This window comes from Cygnus atratus, chromosome 6 (genome assembly GCF_013377495.2).
Source record: "Cygnus atratus isolate AKBS03 ecotype Queensland, Australia chromosome 6, CAtr_DNAZoo_HiC_assembly, whole genome shotgun sequence".
Lineage (NCBI taxonomy): Eukaryota > Metazoa > Chordata > Aves > Anseriformes > Anatidae > Cygnus > Cygnus atratus.
Window position 1 is genome coordinate 18,723,771 of NC_066367.1, and position 21,050 is coordinate 18,744,820.

A 21,050-nucleotide genomic window follows, 5' to 3' on the forward strand; every position below is an offset into this window, starting at 1 on the left:
CTGTGATGTCTGGCTTTTAGGGATATCACAGAACCAACCCTGTCCTTGACAAATGGAAAGTGACCTATTGTATCATTTTGTAATCTATCCCCTTTCTCCTATTACCCCTTAATGTTGGTATTAATTTTCACATCACTGCTAAAAATACTGCTTTGTCCAACTGAAATTCTGTCCCTGCAATCTCTCAACCACTCACCTCCTTTTACATATAATCTTCAAATCTTCTTTGGCTTAATTGACTCTTTAATGAAGACCTTTGTGGGCTGTATAAAAGATAAGGACTGCTGTATTAGGTTAAGCGAATCATAGTGTGAAGATGAACAGTTAATGCTTGCTATTACAGGAGAAATTTAATAACTGCAATCCAAACCAGCTTGCCTGGAAATACTGAACACACCTAGTGTATTCACACAGATTTGTTTGTCTTCAAAAAATCAATCATTTCTGCAATAACGTAGAAGTCTTCAGCTTCTCCATGACAATCTAAGAGGCTATCTTGGGGAAAGAGAGGTACATCCTCCCAGAGGGATTGCCATGTATCTATAGTGCCACAAGGTCATGCAGCTCTTTCCAGGCAGCAGTCCATTCTCTCTACCCCAAACTTCACAGCAGAAAAGCCAGACAAAAGACAATCTTTCAAGAACATCGACTGTAATGCTGAAGAAACTGAGCAGACTAAGTAGTGTTCAGGCAACCTCCTGGTTTCCTTCTCCCTCCTCCTTCTCCCCGTTTGGACCACTATCTCAGGAAGACAGGAGAGCCACTCTATTACACAGAGAGGCCTACGACTGCTGTGGAGCAGTGGCTATATGTTTATGGGAAAAGGAATACCAGAAGCCTTACTTTTACAGTTCTGTCAAGAGGCTTTTTTCCAATGTTCCTCCGGAATCTGCAGAAACTGAGATCTGGTGACTGTGAACTGAATTGGGGGAAAAAAAGAGGGGGGGGGGGGAAGGGGCATGAGTCTGTTTTACCTTGCGGACCCTTGTGCAGCTAGCAAAAAAAAGCTTCTCCTGGATCCATTTCCCTTACTCATTTGAAATAGCTGCCAGAGTCCAGCAGTTTGTAGACCACAATCCCCAATCTAGACTGGCTCTGAACACAATTAAGACAACCTAAGAGTAGGAGGGACAGGTGAACAAATATTTGCCTGGTTCTGCATGTGTATTTTATGGCCAAAACAGGAAGACATCATACAAATCTGTATTTAGTCACAGGAGACTGAAACCATACAGGTTCATTAGTGATTTAGCAGTGAATTGCAACGGTGCTGCAAGATGGCCTGACAAAAGAAGCCCTGCCTGTTGCCCCTCTCCCAGCAGCTGAAGAAGGGTGGCAGAGATGCCAGGTTTGGGGCAGGAGGGATTCTCACAGCCCATAGCTGACAGACCTGGCAGCACTTTGTGCGGAGGTTAGACATCTAAGGCCTCAGACATCATAAGCCTTAAGCACGACTGCTGTGGTCCAACCCCTCCTTGAACCCCACATCCAGGCTGTCCCATGGCTTGTTCTGGCGCTGGCCAGGAAGCTAATTTTCAGCTTAAACAGCAGAAAATTAGGCTCAGAAGAAAAAGCTGACATGCTTCTGACAGTTCTGCTCCCTTACCACAGGGCAGGCAGAAGCATCAGCATGACTGAGAAGAGGGCCCATGCAGCCAGATGCAGCGAGAAGGCAACAGGCCCCACAGTCCCGGCGCAGGTCACCAGGAGCTGCCACGGAAGGGCGGCCACAGCACCGCGGTTCCCCCTGGGCAGGATCTGCTGCTCCCACTGCTGTACTACTTCCCAGCCACCCGCTCCTGCCCCTTCCCCTAGTACCACTGCTGGCATTCGTCAGGCTCACGGGTGGACTGGGCCAGAAAATGGGTTCAGGGGAGAAGTAAACAGCTGTGCCACTGTGCAAAATGCTATGAGGGAAGAGAGTGGCACAAATGAAGATGCTTCTATATGCCTCCTCAGATTCATGCTTTTGAAGTCAGCTACCTTAAAGAGGGAGGGTGGGCAAAGCAGTACTGGGAGATCCAGTTACTACGAAGTCTTAACCATAATTCTCCCCATTAAGTTACTGGCTCTTTCTCGATCCAGTTCATATTTAAGGTTATTACACAAATTGTTTATATAAGATCATTTCCTAAGATGAAAACAAGTGTGACTGAGTAAACCTAATTAGCAGCAGTATTAATAACTGGTATTAGAAGTATGCTTTTTTTTGCATTCTTATTTTGGAACCTAAATTATGTATTCTTTTCATTTCTCTGCTAGCCAAGTCAGCTATGTGTATTCCTATTTCCTCACTAACTGCTATCTTTAATTTTAAGACAGCTGCATCACTGATGATAAAACACACAGAGATCAAACGTTCACATTCTGGTGCCAAGCTTTCTTCCAGAAGGAAATTTACAAAAGGAATAAATAATGAAAAGTCATAAATCATAAATCTTTAAATACCTGAACAGTACTTGCTTCTAACAATCACTGGAAATAATGGTCCAATTACATTTTCAGCTCTGTTGTAGATATCTGACATTTTTGCTTCAGCATTTCTCATTCAGACTGAGCACCACAGACCAAACGTATTTTGGTGGTGGTACTCTGTGTGGAGCCACTACAATGGGCTCCTGGCTCATGTCCCAGTAACACAAGAAGAAAAACAAAGTCACTGGACAGCTTACTTTTCTCCACCATTTATTAACCTCTCAAATTTTTGTCATCTGTACTCAGCTATAAAAAGATGTTGCTAAATGATCAGATCAGACACATTGATTACTTCTTACTGACTCAGAACTATATTTGACTTTCTGGAATACTAATTTCCTGCATGCATTGTAGGAAAAGAAGTCAAAATGCTCTGTGAGTGATGATATGAGTGACTATATGGAATCTGATTTTAAGATCCCTGATCCAATTTTTCTGCCAAACTTGAGAAAATAATTACAAGATTCAAAAAATTCATTTTGCTGTTTCAAATATAAGTGCCAAATGTGTTACTTGTATACGCTTGACTTGTCTGAAGACATGAACCTTGAAAAGGACTATCTTTTTTTCTCAGTATAATTACCCACTCTTTCTGCCTTTCAGCTGCAAGAGATAAATGGAGCATATGTGCATGTTTTTATGGGTTGGGACAGAATCACACAGAAGACACAGCCAAGGAGCAAGAGTCATCAAATGTGACTCCACAGTATATATTATCAGACTGCCCTTGCCAGCACTGGCAGGTGAGGCAACATGCTATGTTTCTGCACACAACTGAAAGTAAGAGTGATTTTTCATTTTGAAAGAACTTCCCATAGCTGCTTCACAATATTCAGTGTTCTACAAATTCTAGCATCTTCTAGGATTTTTTTTATTTTTTCTTTATTCATTGTATTTTATTTATCTAAACTATAATACTCATTCAACTAGGCAAGAGGGGGAAAACACACTTCCTTCCAAGAAAAGGGAAATGTCTCTACAGCCAAATTGCCTTCCCACATTGCCCCCCAGGCACCTCTGTAATCCTACTATGGGGAGAAGGTTACCCAGGGAGGAGCTGAGTACTTGCTTACTGTTCTTATTCAGCATTGCTACTCTGACAAATGGAAATTGTGAGTTAGATTCCCTTCAAACACTAAATCAAAGAAATATGTATCACTTAGTTTTTCATTTGTCTATTGATTTCTGAATTTGTTCCCACCACTCCGTGTCCCCTAGGATGATCACGTCAAGGACTGATGACAGGAAGCTCCTGTAAGGAAACACAGCTGAACTGTAAGCACACATGTGAACCCTATGCCTTACAATGTTATGAAGCAACCAGCACCTTTCTATCTGACAGCCACTCCATCTTTTCTGTGACCTTTTCTGTGACTGCAAGGTCTCTGGAGCAGAGGCCTTCTTCTCTCCTTTCTATCACAGCACCCAGAACAAAACAGAATTGCAAGGCTTTAGGATACACACAGTTTGCAACAAAGGCTGACAAACAATCAAGCTTAGATTTTCCAAGCTTAGTTTTCCATTCCTGAACAATGGGCAGTGGTTATTCCAGGAATATTCTGCAGTTGTGATTGAAAAGAGAAGCTCTGTCTTCAGGTGCTGACAACACAACTGTGCTGTGCTATCGGGTATTGTTCATGATTTTTCCCATTATCTTCTCTCAAGATATATGTGGCAATTAGCTTATATTTTAAAACTGAAATATGCCTAGATACATTTAATACTAGTCCAGTGTTGTTACTGCTCTTTGAAAATGAGAACAAAATTTAAAATAAAATGATTTATTTAGGATGTGTAGATTGCAAAATTCTACCCTTTCCTGCAAAATGTTTAAGTCATCTACCAAGAGAAGTCTTGCCTCTCTCTTACCCATCTCACTGTCATTGTAGCCAGCTCTGTTTATCCCTAGAGCTGTCCTTAGGGCCATCACAGTGAAAACTCCTCATTGCAAAAAGAAAGGTTCGTATTTTTTTCTTCCAAATTCACAGAAGGGCTTAAAAGACCAGGGATCCTTGAACTGGATCAAGTATGTGATGAACAGAAATTAGGTTATTCTGATATGTACGCTGGTAAAAGTGCAGCAATTTGGACCAAGGATTCTGGTTTTTGTCTTTTGTTTCTCCTCTACAATGTTATTTATTCTGGTATTGTTATAGATCAAATGAGAATCACTAATCACAACTGTAGGTTTCATTCTGGGACTACTCTGGCTAGTTCTCTCTTGGTCAGATTGAAGCTCAATTATATGATTAGCTACAGCAGAAGAAATGGTTTCCAATAGAAACTGCCATTAGGGTCTCCAGAATTCAGAATACACAATGAAATCATGGATCACGGATATTTTACAGATCATCAGACAGCTGAATTGGATAACAGAAGATGAGGCGGTGCAAGCTTTTCTTTGAGGCATCGCTATTCGTGCTGGTGTTTGGAAGGGAGGCCTACAGCTGTACATCATCTCCACATGTCTGGAACTGGAGACAGTGATGTCCCAAAACCTTCCCTGGTGGTTCTGCAACAATTTAGCTTATGCAAAACCTGCTTATGTAAACCTGCAGCCCGACTAACAATTTTGTTGACATTAAAGAGCTCTGATGACATATAGACCTTCACATTTTTCATGATGAAGTTCATCACTAACGTATGAAAAATGTATTTGTCACAGACTCCTACTCATCTCACACTTCTGTCTTTGTTATCTCTCCTGCCATATGCTGTCACCATGTGACTCATTGCCAGGGACTATATGCACAGCCTCTGCACTAGCCAAATTGTTACAAGCTGTGACAATGATTGAACCCTGAGCACCTCCACTCAGAGCAAAATGAAGAACTTGAACAGACCTCTAAGCATATTACTTTCATTTATGCAAAAATCGTGCAAAAATTTCAGAGGTCTCTGAAAGTAATCAGTAGTTAGGACTACATGAAGACAGTACTTGGAAATATTTGCACATAGTGCTTTTATGCAACCACTTTAAAACAGAAAATGAAAGGGATTTTTTTTTAATGCTATGCTAACATTATATAGGACAACAGGCTCTTGAATGGAACCCAGGATACGCTAGGAATTAATACAGTCTCATTGTTGGACAGTTATACAAACCATGCACATGGAAAATAAACTGTTATAACAGTTTTCATGTGAATGTTGGAGACGTTACCACTTACAAACAAATACCTTGCCATTGCACCTACAGTCTTGCTAGAACACTGCCTGCGTTCCTGCTCTTTCTTTTTATTCAGCCTTGTAGTCTCCAAATTTCATGAGCATGTGAAACATTTCCCTTAGCATTCTGCTAATGGTCTATCAAATTCCACATTTGACATTCTACTGAATATGTTAAAAGATAAGCTTTCTCCTCGGTCATCTGGGAAAAGTAAATTGAAATATAGGGAAATCAGAAGTGAAATTATTGTGTTTATTGCTATAGTAGCTAATTTGGTGAATGAACGTGATTATTACTGGTGTCTTGCATGGGCTCTTCAAGGCTGCATCTAGTGAATTGTAATGTCATCTTCACAAACAATATACTTTCAAACGCCCAGAGCTTGAGTGCTTGAAAATTGAAATAAGTGAATATTCATTGGCCTGGCAATGTTGAAAATGGCAATATTTTAAGAATTAGCACTTAGATTATGTCCTTCTCTGTCAACTGAAGGATCTCAGATATATTTTTTTTATTAAATGCACTTAAGAGTTGATAAAATAGCAAATCAGGTTTTCACAATCATTCCAATTATATAAATGCAAAGAAATCAGCATGGCACCTATGCCTTAATGGAAGTTCTGTAAAAACAAACAAACAAACAAACATTGATCTACATTTTATCACATCTAATTAACTAGGGAAGAAGATGGATAAAAATGTGGCTTTCAGATAAGTATTTCAGCACCTCCTACAGAAGCTGTACTATACAAAATAGCTTCAAATAAACCACTTCCAATAAGCTTCCAGTCTAGAGGATTTGAAGTTATCACATTAAAAACACAAAGGGGATGTTCCAGTCTGTAAGCTTTACAAACTTGATACATGTGTTTTCTGAATATTACTTCCTGCACTAGAGGGAGCTCCTGCAGCTTTTAATCACAATGGAAACCTAAAGACAATACAGGGAAGATAAAGGAAATAAAACAAGAGATTTCAGAAAAATATATATTCTTCACCTGATATCAAGAATAACAGCTTGAATTTGCACAACTTAATCTGCTTACATTTTCTGTGTTCAGTATATTTTCTTCAGTACAAAGGATATGAAGACGTACTTTCCTCCTCTCAGGATGCATGCTTTCAACAAAAGATGGCACATTTATGTAGCTTTTTTTTTTTTTTTTTAAGTAGTCATGGAGATTAAGTTGTACAAAAAGAAAACTATCATGGTTTTTGAAGTGAGATGTTGTCTTAGTTTGAGTGTTGTTGTTTGAGTGTGCTACAGAAAAAATGTATGTGAGCAGGTAATCAAAGTCTGTACCATAACAAATACAAAGAATTGAAGTCTGTACCATAACAAACATGGATAAGAGGACTTCATTAACACTGCTCAATCAGCCTTCACTCTTGAAATTCTCTGTTTTCGAGCACTTCATTTTTCAGCTTTCTTTTCATGCAGAATTTGTGTGTAGTTTCTTGAGGATTTGGGGATTCTTTTAGCAAACTGCAATACTAAGATTCCATTACAGAAAACAACATAAAATTTATGTGTTAGCATGGTTAGAACGGTTTGACTATCAACTACTTGAATAAATAGAGTAATTGTCATTAGTCACAGAGTTTTACTCTTTCTGTAGATTGTTCCTGGCATCTCATAGGCAGAGCTTGCAAAGGAGTTTCAGACATTTACTGACAGCAGAAAAAATACACTCACAGCACCAAGCTCCGCAGTAGACTGGAGCTTCAAGCTCTCCATGTATCAGTCCTCTGTTCTTACCTACATTCATTCCTGTGTCTCTACAGCTCTGTTTGGCAATGTACTGTTCTCTACTTTAAAACCATCACTTATCTCATGTCTCCAGAGAAGAACAGACTGCTTCTTTACTCATTTGCTACTTGGGCACCGGTAGAGGGTGTAAAAGCACAGGGGAGACAACGGTCGTTTTCAGTTCCAGTCTGTGGCTTAGTAATAATCAAAATGTTACTCTAACAACTAGAATGAACAACTGCAAGAAAAAACATACTGCTAAGCATCAACACAATAATGCCCTAGCAGCACAGGACCAAAGGTGTAGTTTGGGAATACTGCACACACAATGCACACAGCCTGTGTGCAAAACCTAGCGGTTAACTCTAACATGCCTCTAGTGAGCCTGTTTCAACAGATTTTTCAAGGCTTAACAATATGGCTTATTTTAGCCATAGGGAGTCACAAATGGCACTCCTTTCTGCCAGAACAAGCCCTAAGTGTCAAGCTCCTAGCCAAAGGACAGGATTGCTAGTGTATCACCGGGAAAAGCTATTTAACATGTGCTACGTATTTTCCCTCAACCTCAATGTCAGAGAGGTTTGATCCATCTCATTTTAAAAATCAGCCAGAAGCAAACTCTCAGCGTGAAAAACTCAGCCTAAACAGTGAGAAACTGGCCAAATTGTAAAAACAGGATCTTGTAATGGGAACAACCACGCAACCCTGCTGCCAGCTCTGCTGGTAATATATGAAGACATAACCACTGCCTATTCTGTCTGCATGCTGGAGCCCAACCTACCCTGCCTTCTAAGTACTCTTCTGTATCTTTTCCAAAAATGTATTTGAAATTATTATTGATTTTGTCATTTTGGCTTTATGGTTATATTCACCTAGCAGATCCAGTTACATCCAGATCTGTTCCATCAGAATTTTCAAAAACTGGAGCTAGTGAGACCATTGCACAGATATTAGACTGACTAGTTAAAAAGACAGATGCTGTGTTATTTTCCCTTATGTAAGATGGCTTAAATTTGATTCTGTTTCCATTTCTCAAAATATAACTGAGGGCTGCAACATACTCTGTCTCGGTATTTTATGCTCAATTTAACTGCTAAATTGCATTAAATGATGTGCAATAATGTAACCCTAAATGCAAATGAATTCTTGTTTGGTAAAAGAAAATCTCTTTGCTGCCTTCTCCAAATAGATATTTTTAATAGATTTTAACAAACTAGGAAAACCAAACATCCCCATATGGTGAGAAAATTTCAAGGCATACATTAAAAGAAAAATCTTGTGTTACTCATCAGAAATATAATAGATGTGACAAGAGAAAAAAATTAAGCTATGAAAATAATTAGCAAATATGGAAAATCATCTATTACAGTCCTTATAACAGGCTCAGCACAAGCTAAAAGAGAAAAACATACATCTCATATTTCAAGAGAGGAATATATTTGATTTCATTTGAAGCAAATTATTTATAGATATAAACTTTCCTGGGAAACTAAAACAAACAACAAAAATACAGAAATGTATCATTATGACTAGAAATTCTGAAGAAATTATGTTATCTCCTTCTAAGAGTGTCATGTTTTCTTACCACATGAAAGATTTTGAGGAACTTTCTCTTAATTTCAGGAAGGTCCTCACTCAGTCTTTGTCTGGCCATTACAGAATAGCCTGTGGGCCCCTCTGTAAGGGGGGGGCGGGGGGGGGGGGGAGGCAGTCCTACAGGCCTCATTTTATCCATATAAAGATATAAAATAATTGAAAGATGACCTGCAAACACTACCCTCTCCCTTGATGAATGCCTGTCCCAATGCAGTAGCTATTTCTGCAGCCATATATAACCATAGAACATACAAAGCACATAAAATACACAAATTCAGGGCTCTTTTCTGGTATCCTGTTACTTTGTATTTCAAATAGCTCCCAACACTTCTGGGAATTTGCACCTGCAATCCCAGTATCTCTCAGATCATTCAAAAGAGCAGGACGTGAAGATCTACATGTTGTGTAAGCACTGTAACAGTTGTACAGTTTTAAACTGCAGGAATGAAGCTTGCACACAGTAAACAAACTATGCAAGTATTTCTGTTGCACTTACCTTTCGTTTGACGTAATTGGAGAAAACTATGGCCATATGGCAAAATCAGAACTAGGATTCGTGAACCATTTCTAGGCTGTGTAGGTTCTGCCACATTTGTCATGGGACAATCTGAGATCCTCCGGGATGAAGCAAGGTGACAAGCATCTGTCACATATTTACTCTCTCAGCTTCTCTCCACTGAAATGTCTACAGAATGTGGGAGGGTGAAGGATGGCTGTTTTTTGTGTGTCTTGGAAAGGAAGTTAATATGGTTTGCGAAGGACCTTATTCTTGTTAAAGTCATTGAACAGTTTGAGCCTGTCCCAGCCAAGTTCTGTCTCCTACACAGGTGAAGGTTACTTTGTGTATGAAGTCCTCTTGTGCTAGAAAAGCCAAGCTACTGGCAGCAATATTAATCACAAAACTTTGCGCAGTTTCTAAAATATTTTGGACCTGAAAGCACATATGCTCCTTAGCTGAGCATCACTACCCATTTATGGGGAAATATCACCTTCTAGGACAGCCTGGGATGTTTTTATCTTGTTACCTCTACCCGCTTCAGAAAATAAAACGTCTTTTAGTTTGGATTCTACACCTGGTACTTTCATTGAGGGGTCAAACACGACCCCTGATCTGTCTTAACTCTTATGTACTTATGTATTTCAAGGCTTTGAAATGCCAACATCTTAGAGAAGCACTTAAAAAAGTTTGTAAAATGCTTAGAGAGCAAAAGATACAAAAGTATCTAAGAATCATTACTTAGTGCATGGAAAAATGTTTATTTTCATATAGGGTAAGGCTGTCAGGAAGTGGTACAGCATTAGTGAATAAGAATGTAGAAAAAGGAACTGCATACTGTTACATTTATACATTTAATAAAGGCTAAAGGTGACAATTAAGAAAGGTCAGTACCCTTGAGGAAGCAGGACAGACAGACAGGGAGAGGTGGAAGTAGTTATTTTCGCATTAAGGAAACACGCTAAAATATTCATTGTCTTTATCTGCTGTCAGGAGATGTTTTTTATGTAACAAAAAAAAAAATCCTTTAACCTTTTAGAGACATCACACAAATGCATCTAATTAAACTCCTATATACAGAAAGGAGGCATCCAAGCAACTGTGTATTACTGTAACTTTTCTACTCTCATCATAAAAAAAGTCTAAAAATTCCGAACCTTCGCAGCAACACCTGATACTATTTCTTCCAACTATTATAATCACTTTAATGCCAGCATAGCAATATTCATAAGTTCTTTCATGCCGGTCCTGATGTGGTGAGACCAAAGGAACAGAACTTTTTACAAAGGGCACCTGGCATGTAAAGCTGCTCTCTGAACACCAGAGAAAATTCACCCCGTACAAAAGGCCAGAACAATGTTTATGCATCAGCTAAGACTCAGTTTAGCCTTCAAACAGGACTTAACTATGAATGTTATGATCCATTGGCTATGTACTGGGTCTTGTCACAGGGATGCCTTTCTTTCTCACCCTCACCATGTTCCTTACATAACGATGACAATCAAATTGTGACACAAACTTCAACAGCAGCACTTTGCTTTCTCTTGTTTTATAATAAAATCTCTAAAGAATCCTTATAACTTGTATACTGCACTTGCACCAATCATATGCTTCACATTTTCACCTGGTTCTTTTCAGTTTCATGCTGTACTATTGCATTATTTTTTTTTTATTACCAAAAAGCCCCCCACCAAAACCCAAAGGCAAAAATAGATGTAATTTACCTTATTACAGTTTTTAGAGACTTGGCAAAGAGAGCTGCCTGACATACTGTCCTTATCTGGCATTCCTAAAGAAAGGATAGAATACAGAAAATAAATAAATACTATACATACTTTAAGAAACAAAAGAAAGATTTATTAATGGAATAAGCAATTTGTCTTTTTTATACTTTGAAAAAAATCGTAGATGAATGTGTATGTTAAGTGCAAAACATTTATTTAGGCAGTTTTTCTTCTCTTAGGAACATGAAAAAGAAAGTTAACTTATGTAAATGCTATAAACACAGTTTGTTAGAAGTAGTACTGTCTCACAAGTAAATAATTTAAACATGTATACAGGAATTAGTTTTGTTTTTTTTTTTTTCTTTTACCACTACCTGTGTTTTAATACCTGGAATTCAAATGTGTCATTTTGTTTGCACTTCCTAGCACAGTTATGTTATGTAATCAATATATTCTATTTGTGAAACAATAATGTAGCATAGCATATTACCCAAAATTTACAGACATGACTGTAGGCCATCAGATATCATCCTGGCTGTTGCCTAAATAATTCTCCGGCAACTAAATAAAAATACATTGATTTACAGAAATGACGCATTCCAAAGGCTACCCTTGGATTCATGTCTACACCATTATCCCACGGTTTGACAGGCTCTCATGACACAAAGCCATACCCAAACTTATTTACCTATGCAACTAAGGTCAGATAGCAGCATGTTTAGTGCAGTTTGTGTGTCCCAACATGAACCCAAGTTCCCAAGGAAGCAAAGTAGCCCAATCTAACTTAAAAAAAATAAATAAATAAATCACTCTGTTTGTTAAATTCATTTTACAAGCAGGACTCATGGCTGCATTCCATAGAATTCATATACCATCTACAACCAGTTACATTTCATGCAACATAATACAGTATGTTTTAGTCAAGAGGACTGTCCCACAGCGCAAATTTGGGCACAGCTCTGTGTGCAGTTGTATGCAGTTAAGAATGCAATCAAGCAAGTTCCAAACTATTTCCTCCTCTATGGAATATTAATATAGTGGTAATGCTGAATTGAATTTAATATATTAATTTCCACACCCCAAAACAGAGGACTTTCATTCCTCCTTTTTCTTCTCTTTTATATTTTTTCTAGCATTTGATTTCTACCTCCTCATACTTACTGTCATTGTTGGAGCCAGTTTCCATAACACCATAAGGAGGAGTGAGAAGTCCAGACATATATTGTCGATATTTCTGGAAGACAGCAATGGCAAATTCCGTCAGGTACAGATATGTAAGTCAGTACAGATGGATAATGTGGCATGTACATTTGTGTCTGCTGCCTTGTGCTTCAGATGCATATAAACAATCTATGACTGAGCCAGTCAGATGTCTTTTACTCTTAATGCTACAAGACCAGCTTTCTTGATTTGAGCACTGTCTTTATTTTATCAAAAGCTGCGCTAAAAGAGTTCCCTCCTTGATCTTCCCCAAAGCATGACTTTGAGGGTTCTAGTAAATCAATATTGTACTTGTGTGATTTCCCATAAAGGCTGTTTTAAAGCTTGTTTGAAATTACACTACTCAGCTAAACTCAAGCTAGAAAGCTGCTTTAGTGTATAAATGGAGATGAGGCTGTTAACTAAGAATTCATAGGACTCACATACCACTACAATTTTGGTACCAGATTTAAAACATACAGGATTTAGTGCTAAGACTAAACATTTAATTCCAACACACTAAGCAAGCAAAAGTTTGTTTTTCAAAACTACAAGGTTATGAAACACACAAACCCAGCACCAACTTTATGTATACATACACATTAATACTGTAGTATCAAATGAAATTTTGTAACTGTAAAAATAATGTCCTTTGTACCACAGTAAACTACATGACTGTAACTGATGTTGGTAACTGGTATTTTTCTTCAGTGAATGCTGGTGACATGATGAATAAGGTTCAAAGCTCTGCCTAGGGCTTAAAAAATTCACAGAAGCTAAAATATAATACGAAGGAAAAAAAATGTCCTTTTATCTCATACAAATCATTCAATAAATGAGACATTTCTGTTTTCAGTCATGCTAGATTACTGCCATAGTTAAGGGTAAACAGTTATAATGCCCCTTTCGAAACTGTCACAGAGCAAGCTTGTGCAACAGGGATGCTGACGATCAGCATAAACAAAATTGTAATGCCATCCATAGGTTGTGCAGTGAGCTGAACGTGAACAAACAACTAGCTGAAATTCATCTAGGTTTCAGCTATGGACACATATTAATTGAGGCAGAAAACTTCCCTTTAGTCCAATTTTAATGTAAAAGATTTATCCTTTGCTTTAAAAAGCAAAAACATCCTACAGCTCCATAAATGTTATCTGCTGGATTTTAACAGATGCTTGAATTATCCTTTTAACATTTTTTTCTTTTCTGGAGATGGATATGAAAATCTCATCAGTTCTAGCAAGGAAGAATGAATGTCTTGCATTCTAAATAATAACAAAACCTGCAAAGATTACATTAATCTATATAATCCAATCCTATTTTTAGACAAGCTATTACATCCTAAAGCTTAGTAACATATTATTTAAATCTCACCCATAATCCAGCTGAAAACTCACAGGAGCAAAGTTATGTTTTATTCCAGGTCAGTCACACAAAATACATACTACTTAATTTGAGGATAAAACTCTTATTTTCTTTCCCAAACTCTGCCTCCAGTTCTATGCCTGGAACTCAGCAAGTGGAAGAACGCAAGAAGTAATTATTTTCTCAGTTCAATAAATAAACCATATACATAAAACAGGGGAAAAAACTCATTTCAGTTGTCAAAATGAAAGAAAGGAAAACATATCATAAGGGGCTGAAATAACATTTTATTCAAAGAGTAGATAAATGTTTTGTCCTATTTTCTACTGAGCTCGGTCTTGAAATTTGGTTTAGAAATAGAAAATTGAAATGTTTCATTTGGAATAAGATACAATTAAATTACATAGGGTATTTTTTTCCTGTTCTTTCTCATCATTCAGATGATATTCAGTTATTTTTTCTGTTTTACCCATAATAGCATTTTCCCAGAAATACATTATTAGTCTACATTTAATCCAACTTGATAAGGAACTTGAATTGTAGAACAATAGTAATTTTCTTTTAACTTTTCAAATGTATGCATTTCCTATACAACTTTCATAATCGTCATACATGGCAGTTTCCTTTCTCATTAATTCTCTAGTATTTCTCCTGCTTATTCTTCTCACAAAATGAAGCATAGAACACGTCATACAATTTCCAAAAGATTTGGGGGCCTAGCTTAACAAAAAATACCTGCAGAAGTCTTACAGGCATGATAAGCCATAATTGCATTTAACACTTTAAAGCAGATGCAAACTCTTCACATTGAGCACCCAATATGCACAATTCCACGTTTTTGCTAAAAAGACAACTCTTCTTAGTCCCTTATGTAACTGCCCTGTATAATGTAAGGGATCAGTTGCAAAAACCTGTGCACAATTGTGCACCATCAAGCAGTGGTACCCAAAGGTATTGTAAGAAGCCGACACTTTACGGTTTCTGGAACCCTATTCACATTTTAGGAATTTGTCCTTTTTGAAAAACAACAACAACATCTATCTTTAGATGCAGGTCTGATTTTCATCAAATAGGCAGGGAAGGTAGATGCAGTCTTGTACTCTGCTGTATTATTTGCACTCGTGTACTGTAAGTTTTAGGAACACTTGTGGATTTTTTGTTTGTGGAGGCCCCTAACCACATTCAGCCCCACGTCATTCTCAGGATGCCAAAGGCCACAAAGAGCGTAAGTGTAGGCTGCCAAGGACCTCAACTTTGTAATCTTCCACACGAAGGTCCTACCCTGCCTTGGAGTAAGTCTACTAAGGAGACTGACAGAGCAAGCCCAGTGAGCGGCACTGCCTGTGTAGGAGGTCAGCCAGCATTACCAGAAGAGGCACTGATTCTGGACCTGCCCTCAGAAAGTTCAGTTGTTCAGACTCCTCCAAGGGACCTCAGCATGAATTAAACTATCAGGTTATCTTAAATGAAGGCTGATACGACTGTCTACACATGGTCTCCCATGAAGATACCTTGATGGGGTGCAGACTGACATTGGAGGTACAATTTACAACTAAAATTGTGCCAGCTCATGAGCCAAATTAAATGTCAAAGGACACTCATTTGTCAAGAAGTCTGGGAAATGTTGTCCACGGGGAAACCTGAGTATGCAAAGAAGATGAAAATAACCACATAGAGATTCACAGTATTGAATGGAGTAACGAAGTTCCAAGCATGAGCTCTCTCAAAGCTGAGATAATGAGGAAAAAACAATGTTGAGTGTGAGACCTGTCTTATTACTGCAATGTCTGTAAATGAAAAGAAAACGCAGCAAGTAAAAATGTAAAAGTAGGTGGCATTTAAAATGACCCTGAAGATTAACAAACTAAATATTTACAAAAGGCTTCTTAAAATGTGTTCCACCGTTGGTACGAACTCTGGAAAGGCCTTCCTTATGAAAGACAACAACAGCTATCATATAAGCTTGTTTATTACCAAAAGTCTTCAAGTTCTGTAAATCCAACATGACAGCAGGTTTTAAAACTACACTCAGTGACCTATTCACTCTTTCTTCAGATTTCTACTAATTTACTAATTCTATCATGCAATAGCTTAAAGATCAGATGCTTCCTGCATCTAATCTGACAGCACAAGTAATAAAGACACTATTTTTTCTTCCAGTTACTGACCATCTCATAGCCATGCAGTGGTAAAAATTAACATGACCTTTTCAGTCACTGCTATATAGCCCAAAGCACAGAAGAGTACTGATGAGGAACAGTAGGGGATGGGAAGGAAGGAAGCAATAGCACTTTCCTCACTGGGGAGGCACTGAGGATGAACTTTTTCATCAACAGTTTTTAAGGCCACTCATTGGTTAGCTGGTGACGAGTCTCAGCTGTTTTCATGACTACAATGGATTTTCTTCTACACCATGAATGCACTCTGGTAAATTTTTTATATGATAATGTTTAGAAAGGCCATTACTGTAATTCCAGTGCAAGCTATCTCTGAATCCCTTATGCATTCTTCTAGTGCACATAAGGTGTATAAAATACGTCTTAGTAGTTAATCCCTTCTCTTCTGCTGCAAGTATTGAAGATCTAATCCCTGTTTAAAGAGAAAGAAAGATCAAAAACAGGAAATCTATACAATACAAGCACTCCAAAACAAGCCAGGCAGATGTGAAGAAAATAGAGTAGCCTCTGTTCTCTTCCATGTGCACTGCATAGCAAAACCACCACACCGACAGAAACAATACACAAAAGGTGAAGGAAAGCCCACCTGGGCATAAAGTTTTAAATGCAAGTTCCACACCAGATACACCCCCACGTCCAGCAGCTCTCCAGTCAGCAGAGTAACTGATGGGCCATTCAATAAGGACTTCAAACAGTGATGGTACTCAGCACTGGGGAGTGAAGTCAGGCGTCTAATGCTTCCCCACGCCACAGTGAACCTACACATGGCTGGAAGTGACTGTCTTCTAAAACTAAAGGTTTTGTAAACCACAACACATAGGTGATTTTCTTTCCTTCTCTTAACCTCCCCCACTCACAGCCTCGATACGTAGTAGCACTATGTACTGACCTGTCCCATGGCTGTTTGACATTGGGTAGTAAATCACTGTTTGAAGCTGCTCCAATAATATAACCTCATGAGTCACATCACTTCAGTTGAACCCTAAATTACCAGATGCACTTCTACTGTCTCCTACTCTGTCTACCACTGGCAGCAGAGAAGACGACAAGGCAGAACCTGCATTACCTGCAGACTTGACAGTAAAACAAAATAATTCATTTCAGTTCTAGAAATCCTAGGCCAAATATCAAGGTGACCTTTCCACACACATTCTTCAAAACCTCGTGTAACTACTTTATTAGATGTTGTTATTTTGACTGTTACTTGAGTTCTGTAATCCTCTGTGCTATTTGCCTATACTCCGTTAAGGGTTTCCCTAGGGTGATGTAAGTTGTAGCTTGACAGCAGTTCTCTATTTTCTTTTGATAATAAATAATTGATCACTGATGCTCTCAGTACAATTTTGTTCTTCCTCCAAGTTGGTTGTGCCAGTCATACCATTTTGGCAATGAATAATCTCCCTTGTGAGCTCAGCACAGTGCATCATTTCTTCTCTTTCCTCCAGAAGAATATGGAGAGATATGAAAAGAGCCCCAGAAGATCTCTGGACCCTCTTTTCACCCCCAACCAAGCACAGCCTGTCATCTCAAAGTCTAGATCTCTGCCTCTAGAGATGATGCTCTAAAGATCGCTCTTCACTGAACTAATTTATAGGAAAATTCTCAGGTCATCTGCCTGCTATCCATTAGTGTTTTCCAATAAAAAGTGCCTAATGCTCCTACTGAATTTCACTAAATAAATAACCAATAGGCATAGTCAGTTATTTTTTTTTACCCAAATCTTGTTAAAAATGGGAAGAAAAAAAAAAAGCAAAAAAAACCCACTCACTCGTTATTGCCCAATATTATGTGTTGAGACGCATAGAAAACTCTGGTATAATTCTGTTTTCAGATTCTACCTTACTCTGTTTACAAATTAATAAGTGTATTTCTTCTAAGCAAATTTAGTCAGAAAATTTCCACACATTTCTGGCCAATGCTGCCTAAATTGGATATTTCAAAAAGGACCTGTCCAATGACTGTTTAACACTGGATTGTAAGTCATCATTCAAAGCTGCTGCAATAATGTAATCTCAAGACTCGTATCGCTCCTGTTAAAGCCTAAATTACAGTAGTGAAAAGAAACTACAAACATACCTGGATAAGAGCAAACTCACAGGGTTTGAAGCAAACCTCGCTCCTCAGCATCAGCTCTCTAAAGCTTCAACTCCCAACAGCACCACAGTAACTGACCTGAACAGTAATAGGGGATTCACACTGGGTCTCCTGCCTGCTCACTGGAACACGTCCATGCTTCCAGCCGTCTGCACAGGCTGACACCTGACCCCCCGATCCACGAGCTGTAACACAGCCACCCCGCCTGCATATTCAGACTTTTTCCCTCCGCTGTTGGATGAGCCACGTTTACTTATAAAGTGTTATTTACATCAAAATTCACTCTAGAACAAACCCATACACACAAATCTCAAAACCTGCTTCTTCAGTGAGGTTGTAATGAGAGCAACCCAGGCAGGCAAATGACATGGCAAAGTTGCACAGATCTGTTTGTGAATTTCACTCTGATGATTGCTTTGGGGAAAATAAAAACAAAACCATAAGCTTCTTCACAATATTTTTCCCTGTCTCCAAAGAGAAACTAAGCACTTTACATTACCACCACGCAGCAGCCTATTAAATGAAAATCAGAAATCCTGCTGACTGAAAGCGACTCCTGCCTGTGGCGATACCAGGAGATACACAAGTCATATCAAAGGAAACTGGTTTGTACAGAAGTACAAAACTGGCTGAACAGTGCGAGACGACCTCAGAAGCTTCTCAGCCAGACCAAGAGAGGACCAGACCCCAGCACAATGTGTTTCAAGTCTGGGCCACATGTAACATTGGGTCCAGCCCCAGATCTAGTGGGGTCCATTTGGGCTGGTAGCCCTTGGAGAATGCAAGCCCCTCAGGACTGCAGCTCCAACCTCCTCATTGAGCTCTGCCTCTTCTTGCTGGGTGCTGCCGGCTGCCCAGTGGCCCTGTCTCTGCCACCTAGCTAGGTGTTTGCTACAGGTGGGTCTGTATGGGATCAACACCTCACCTCCAGTGTGGGCTGCGGTGGTCTTCCTCCTTGTGCACAGCAAGAACACGTGCTCCACTTGTAATGTCACAGACTGCGTGCACCTCACCGCCTATCTCTGCACTTGAAATCAGTTTCAAGTCATTAAGCACACATACAGCACAACAGCATATTGAGGGGTGCTTTTATCTCAGTACAAAGGGGAATTTCATGCAGAAACTGCCTACCTATATTAGGATGGAGAATATCAAGAATCCTGAATATTACTAAGTACTTGCATTTGTGATTTCCAGAATATCATCCAAGTATAGATAAGGGAAGAGAATTGAAGTATTTCTAAAGGAAAGGGTAATGACAAATTAGAAAATAAAATGCTACAACAGAGAATATAAATCTTTATATATAGTGGAAGAAGAGAAAATAAAATGCAAAGATTCTACCATAATTTACTGAACAGAGTCTGTTTTGTACACGTCAGTCTACTCAAGTCATTAAAACGAGATAGACAAGGCCTGAAATAGCAGAACTGAAGTACCATTTAGTCATATTGAGATAAAATAAATACAGGAAATGCCTGTACTGAAATTGCTGAATCCTGATCCCAGAATTAGTACAGTTTATATAATGGCGGATGAATCTGCATCTTCTCTATTTATTTATCTGTTTACCATCTTCTGAATGTTTCTGTATGGCTCTAATCAACTACGCTTTAGATTTTATTTGATCTCTTTGTTTTGGAGCCATATATTTTTCTGTCACATTCCCACTTAAATCAATTTATCGTGCTTGAAAAGCTCCGTGTGCCGAATTTGCTTGATCACAGAATCCCCTTGAGTTTTAGCTGAAAAGAAAAATGCACCCAGCTCACTGAAATCACGCCAAATAGCAGACTTGGCTACCAGATAGAAACCCGAAGATAAGACTGCACTGCAAAAAATCAAATCCAAGGAAATTAGAGCATGAGCAATGATTAAACAAATTACACAGCCTATTCTGCTCCATCTAATTTAAATATAGAAATGACATCATGCAGCCTTCTGATTCTGTCTCCTAGAGGAATCCACTCAGGAAATGCAGTTGGGTGGAGATGCGACTTGGTTGGAAGGGTGGGAAAGATTGCATGTACTTAAAAGAGGACAAAAGAAAAAAGAACAAACAGCCCATCTGATTTGTGTGTTTTCTTTTACTGCACTTGTGTAGCCACAGAACAAATACTATATTTAAAGTAATACATATATATATAACAATTCAACTGCCTTCAACTTGAAGTTCAGTTTTCAGCCAAAAGTGGCTGAAAAAGAACATTATGCAATTCTGTATTTACTCTTTTACAGTGATATCTGTTGAATTTGCTCACTTTAAAATCAGATGATGTCGTCTCTCAGCAGCATTGCTTCAAACTCAATATAAGATCAGAAAAATCAAACTATGCTCTCCTTTCTTCCCCTTTCATTATCACTTGTAGTAGAGATGCAGCAAATGACATTTTAGCTGGAATTTTGTGAATGATGCGAGTAGCAGAATGGAACCTCACTCCTCTTCAAACTCTTCTGCAAAGCTAGCAATTGTAAACCCGTGTCTTTATTAGCAAAGCCAACAGATAAGACTTCAAAAGAGCTGAACTACTAAGAAAAACGCACTATTTTAACATTTTTTCTACCACTACAGCCAACCATTAAACCTACACTGACAACATTTAGATTGAGCTATATCTGGTGTCATCTCACGGGCTGTGTGCAGGGAAAACATGCTTTGAGAACAATTTCTGAAAGTTCTGCACACAGAAGACTTCCTTTTACCCTCAGGTAGTCACAGCTTCTATTTTCAGATACACTACAGTAATGACTGGGGAACCAAAGATACTCTCTTTCAGGTGAGCTCAGTTTGGGTGCGCTATGCAAAAAGGCAGCATACAAGGAAGACCAAAGGCAGGTAATAAGAGACTTACAAATACAAGATGATGCTGGCATTGCCCAGTTCCTTGCCTGGGCAGCTGTGAGCTGCCATCTACACTATGTCCTCCATATGGTGCTCCTCCCTTATCTTTTGTATTTTTCTAGAGCAGAGCTTCAGCTGAGACAAAAGGTCACACCAGGAAGA

The 21,050-nt window shown here is 38.7% G+C and overlaps 1 protein-coding gene across 3 annotated transcripts in view; it reads right to left on the bottom strand.

Annotated features, from left to right (window-relative positions):
- Positions 1-21,050, bottom strand: part of RAPGEF4 (Rap guanine nucleotide exchange factor 4) — a 152,801-nt gene that overhangs the window by 66,283 nt on the left and 65,468 nt on the right. For all 3 annotated transcript variants that reach the window (XM_035568018.2, XM_035568010.2, XM_035567993.2), the window contains exons 5-6: positions 12,372-12,444; positions 11,211-11,275 (exon numbers count right to left, since the gene is read on the bottom strand). In XM_035568018.2, the coding sequence (XP_035423911.1) occupies positions 11,211-11,275; positions 12,372-12,444 (138 nt within the window). The remainder of the gene's footprint in view (positions 1-11,210; positions 11,276-12,371; positions 12,445-21,050) is intronic.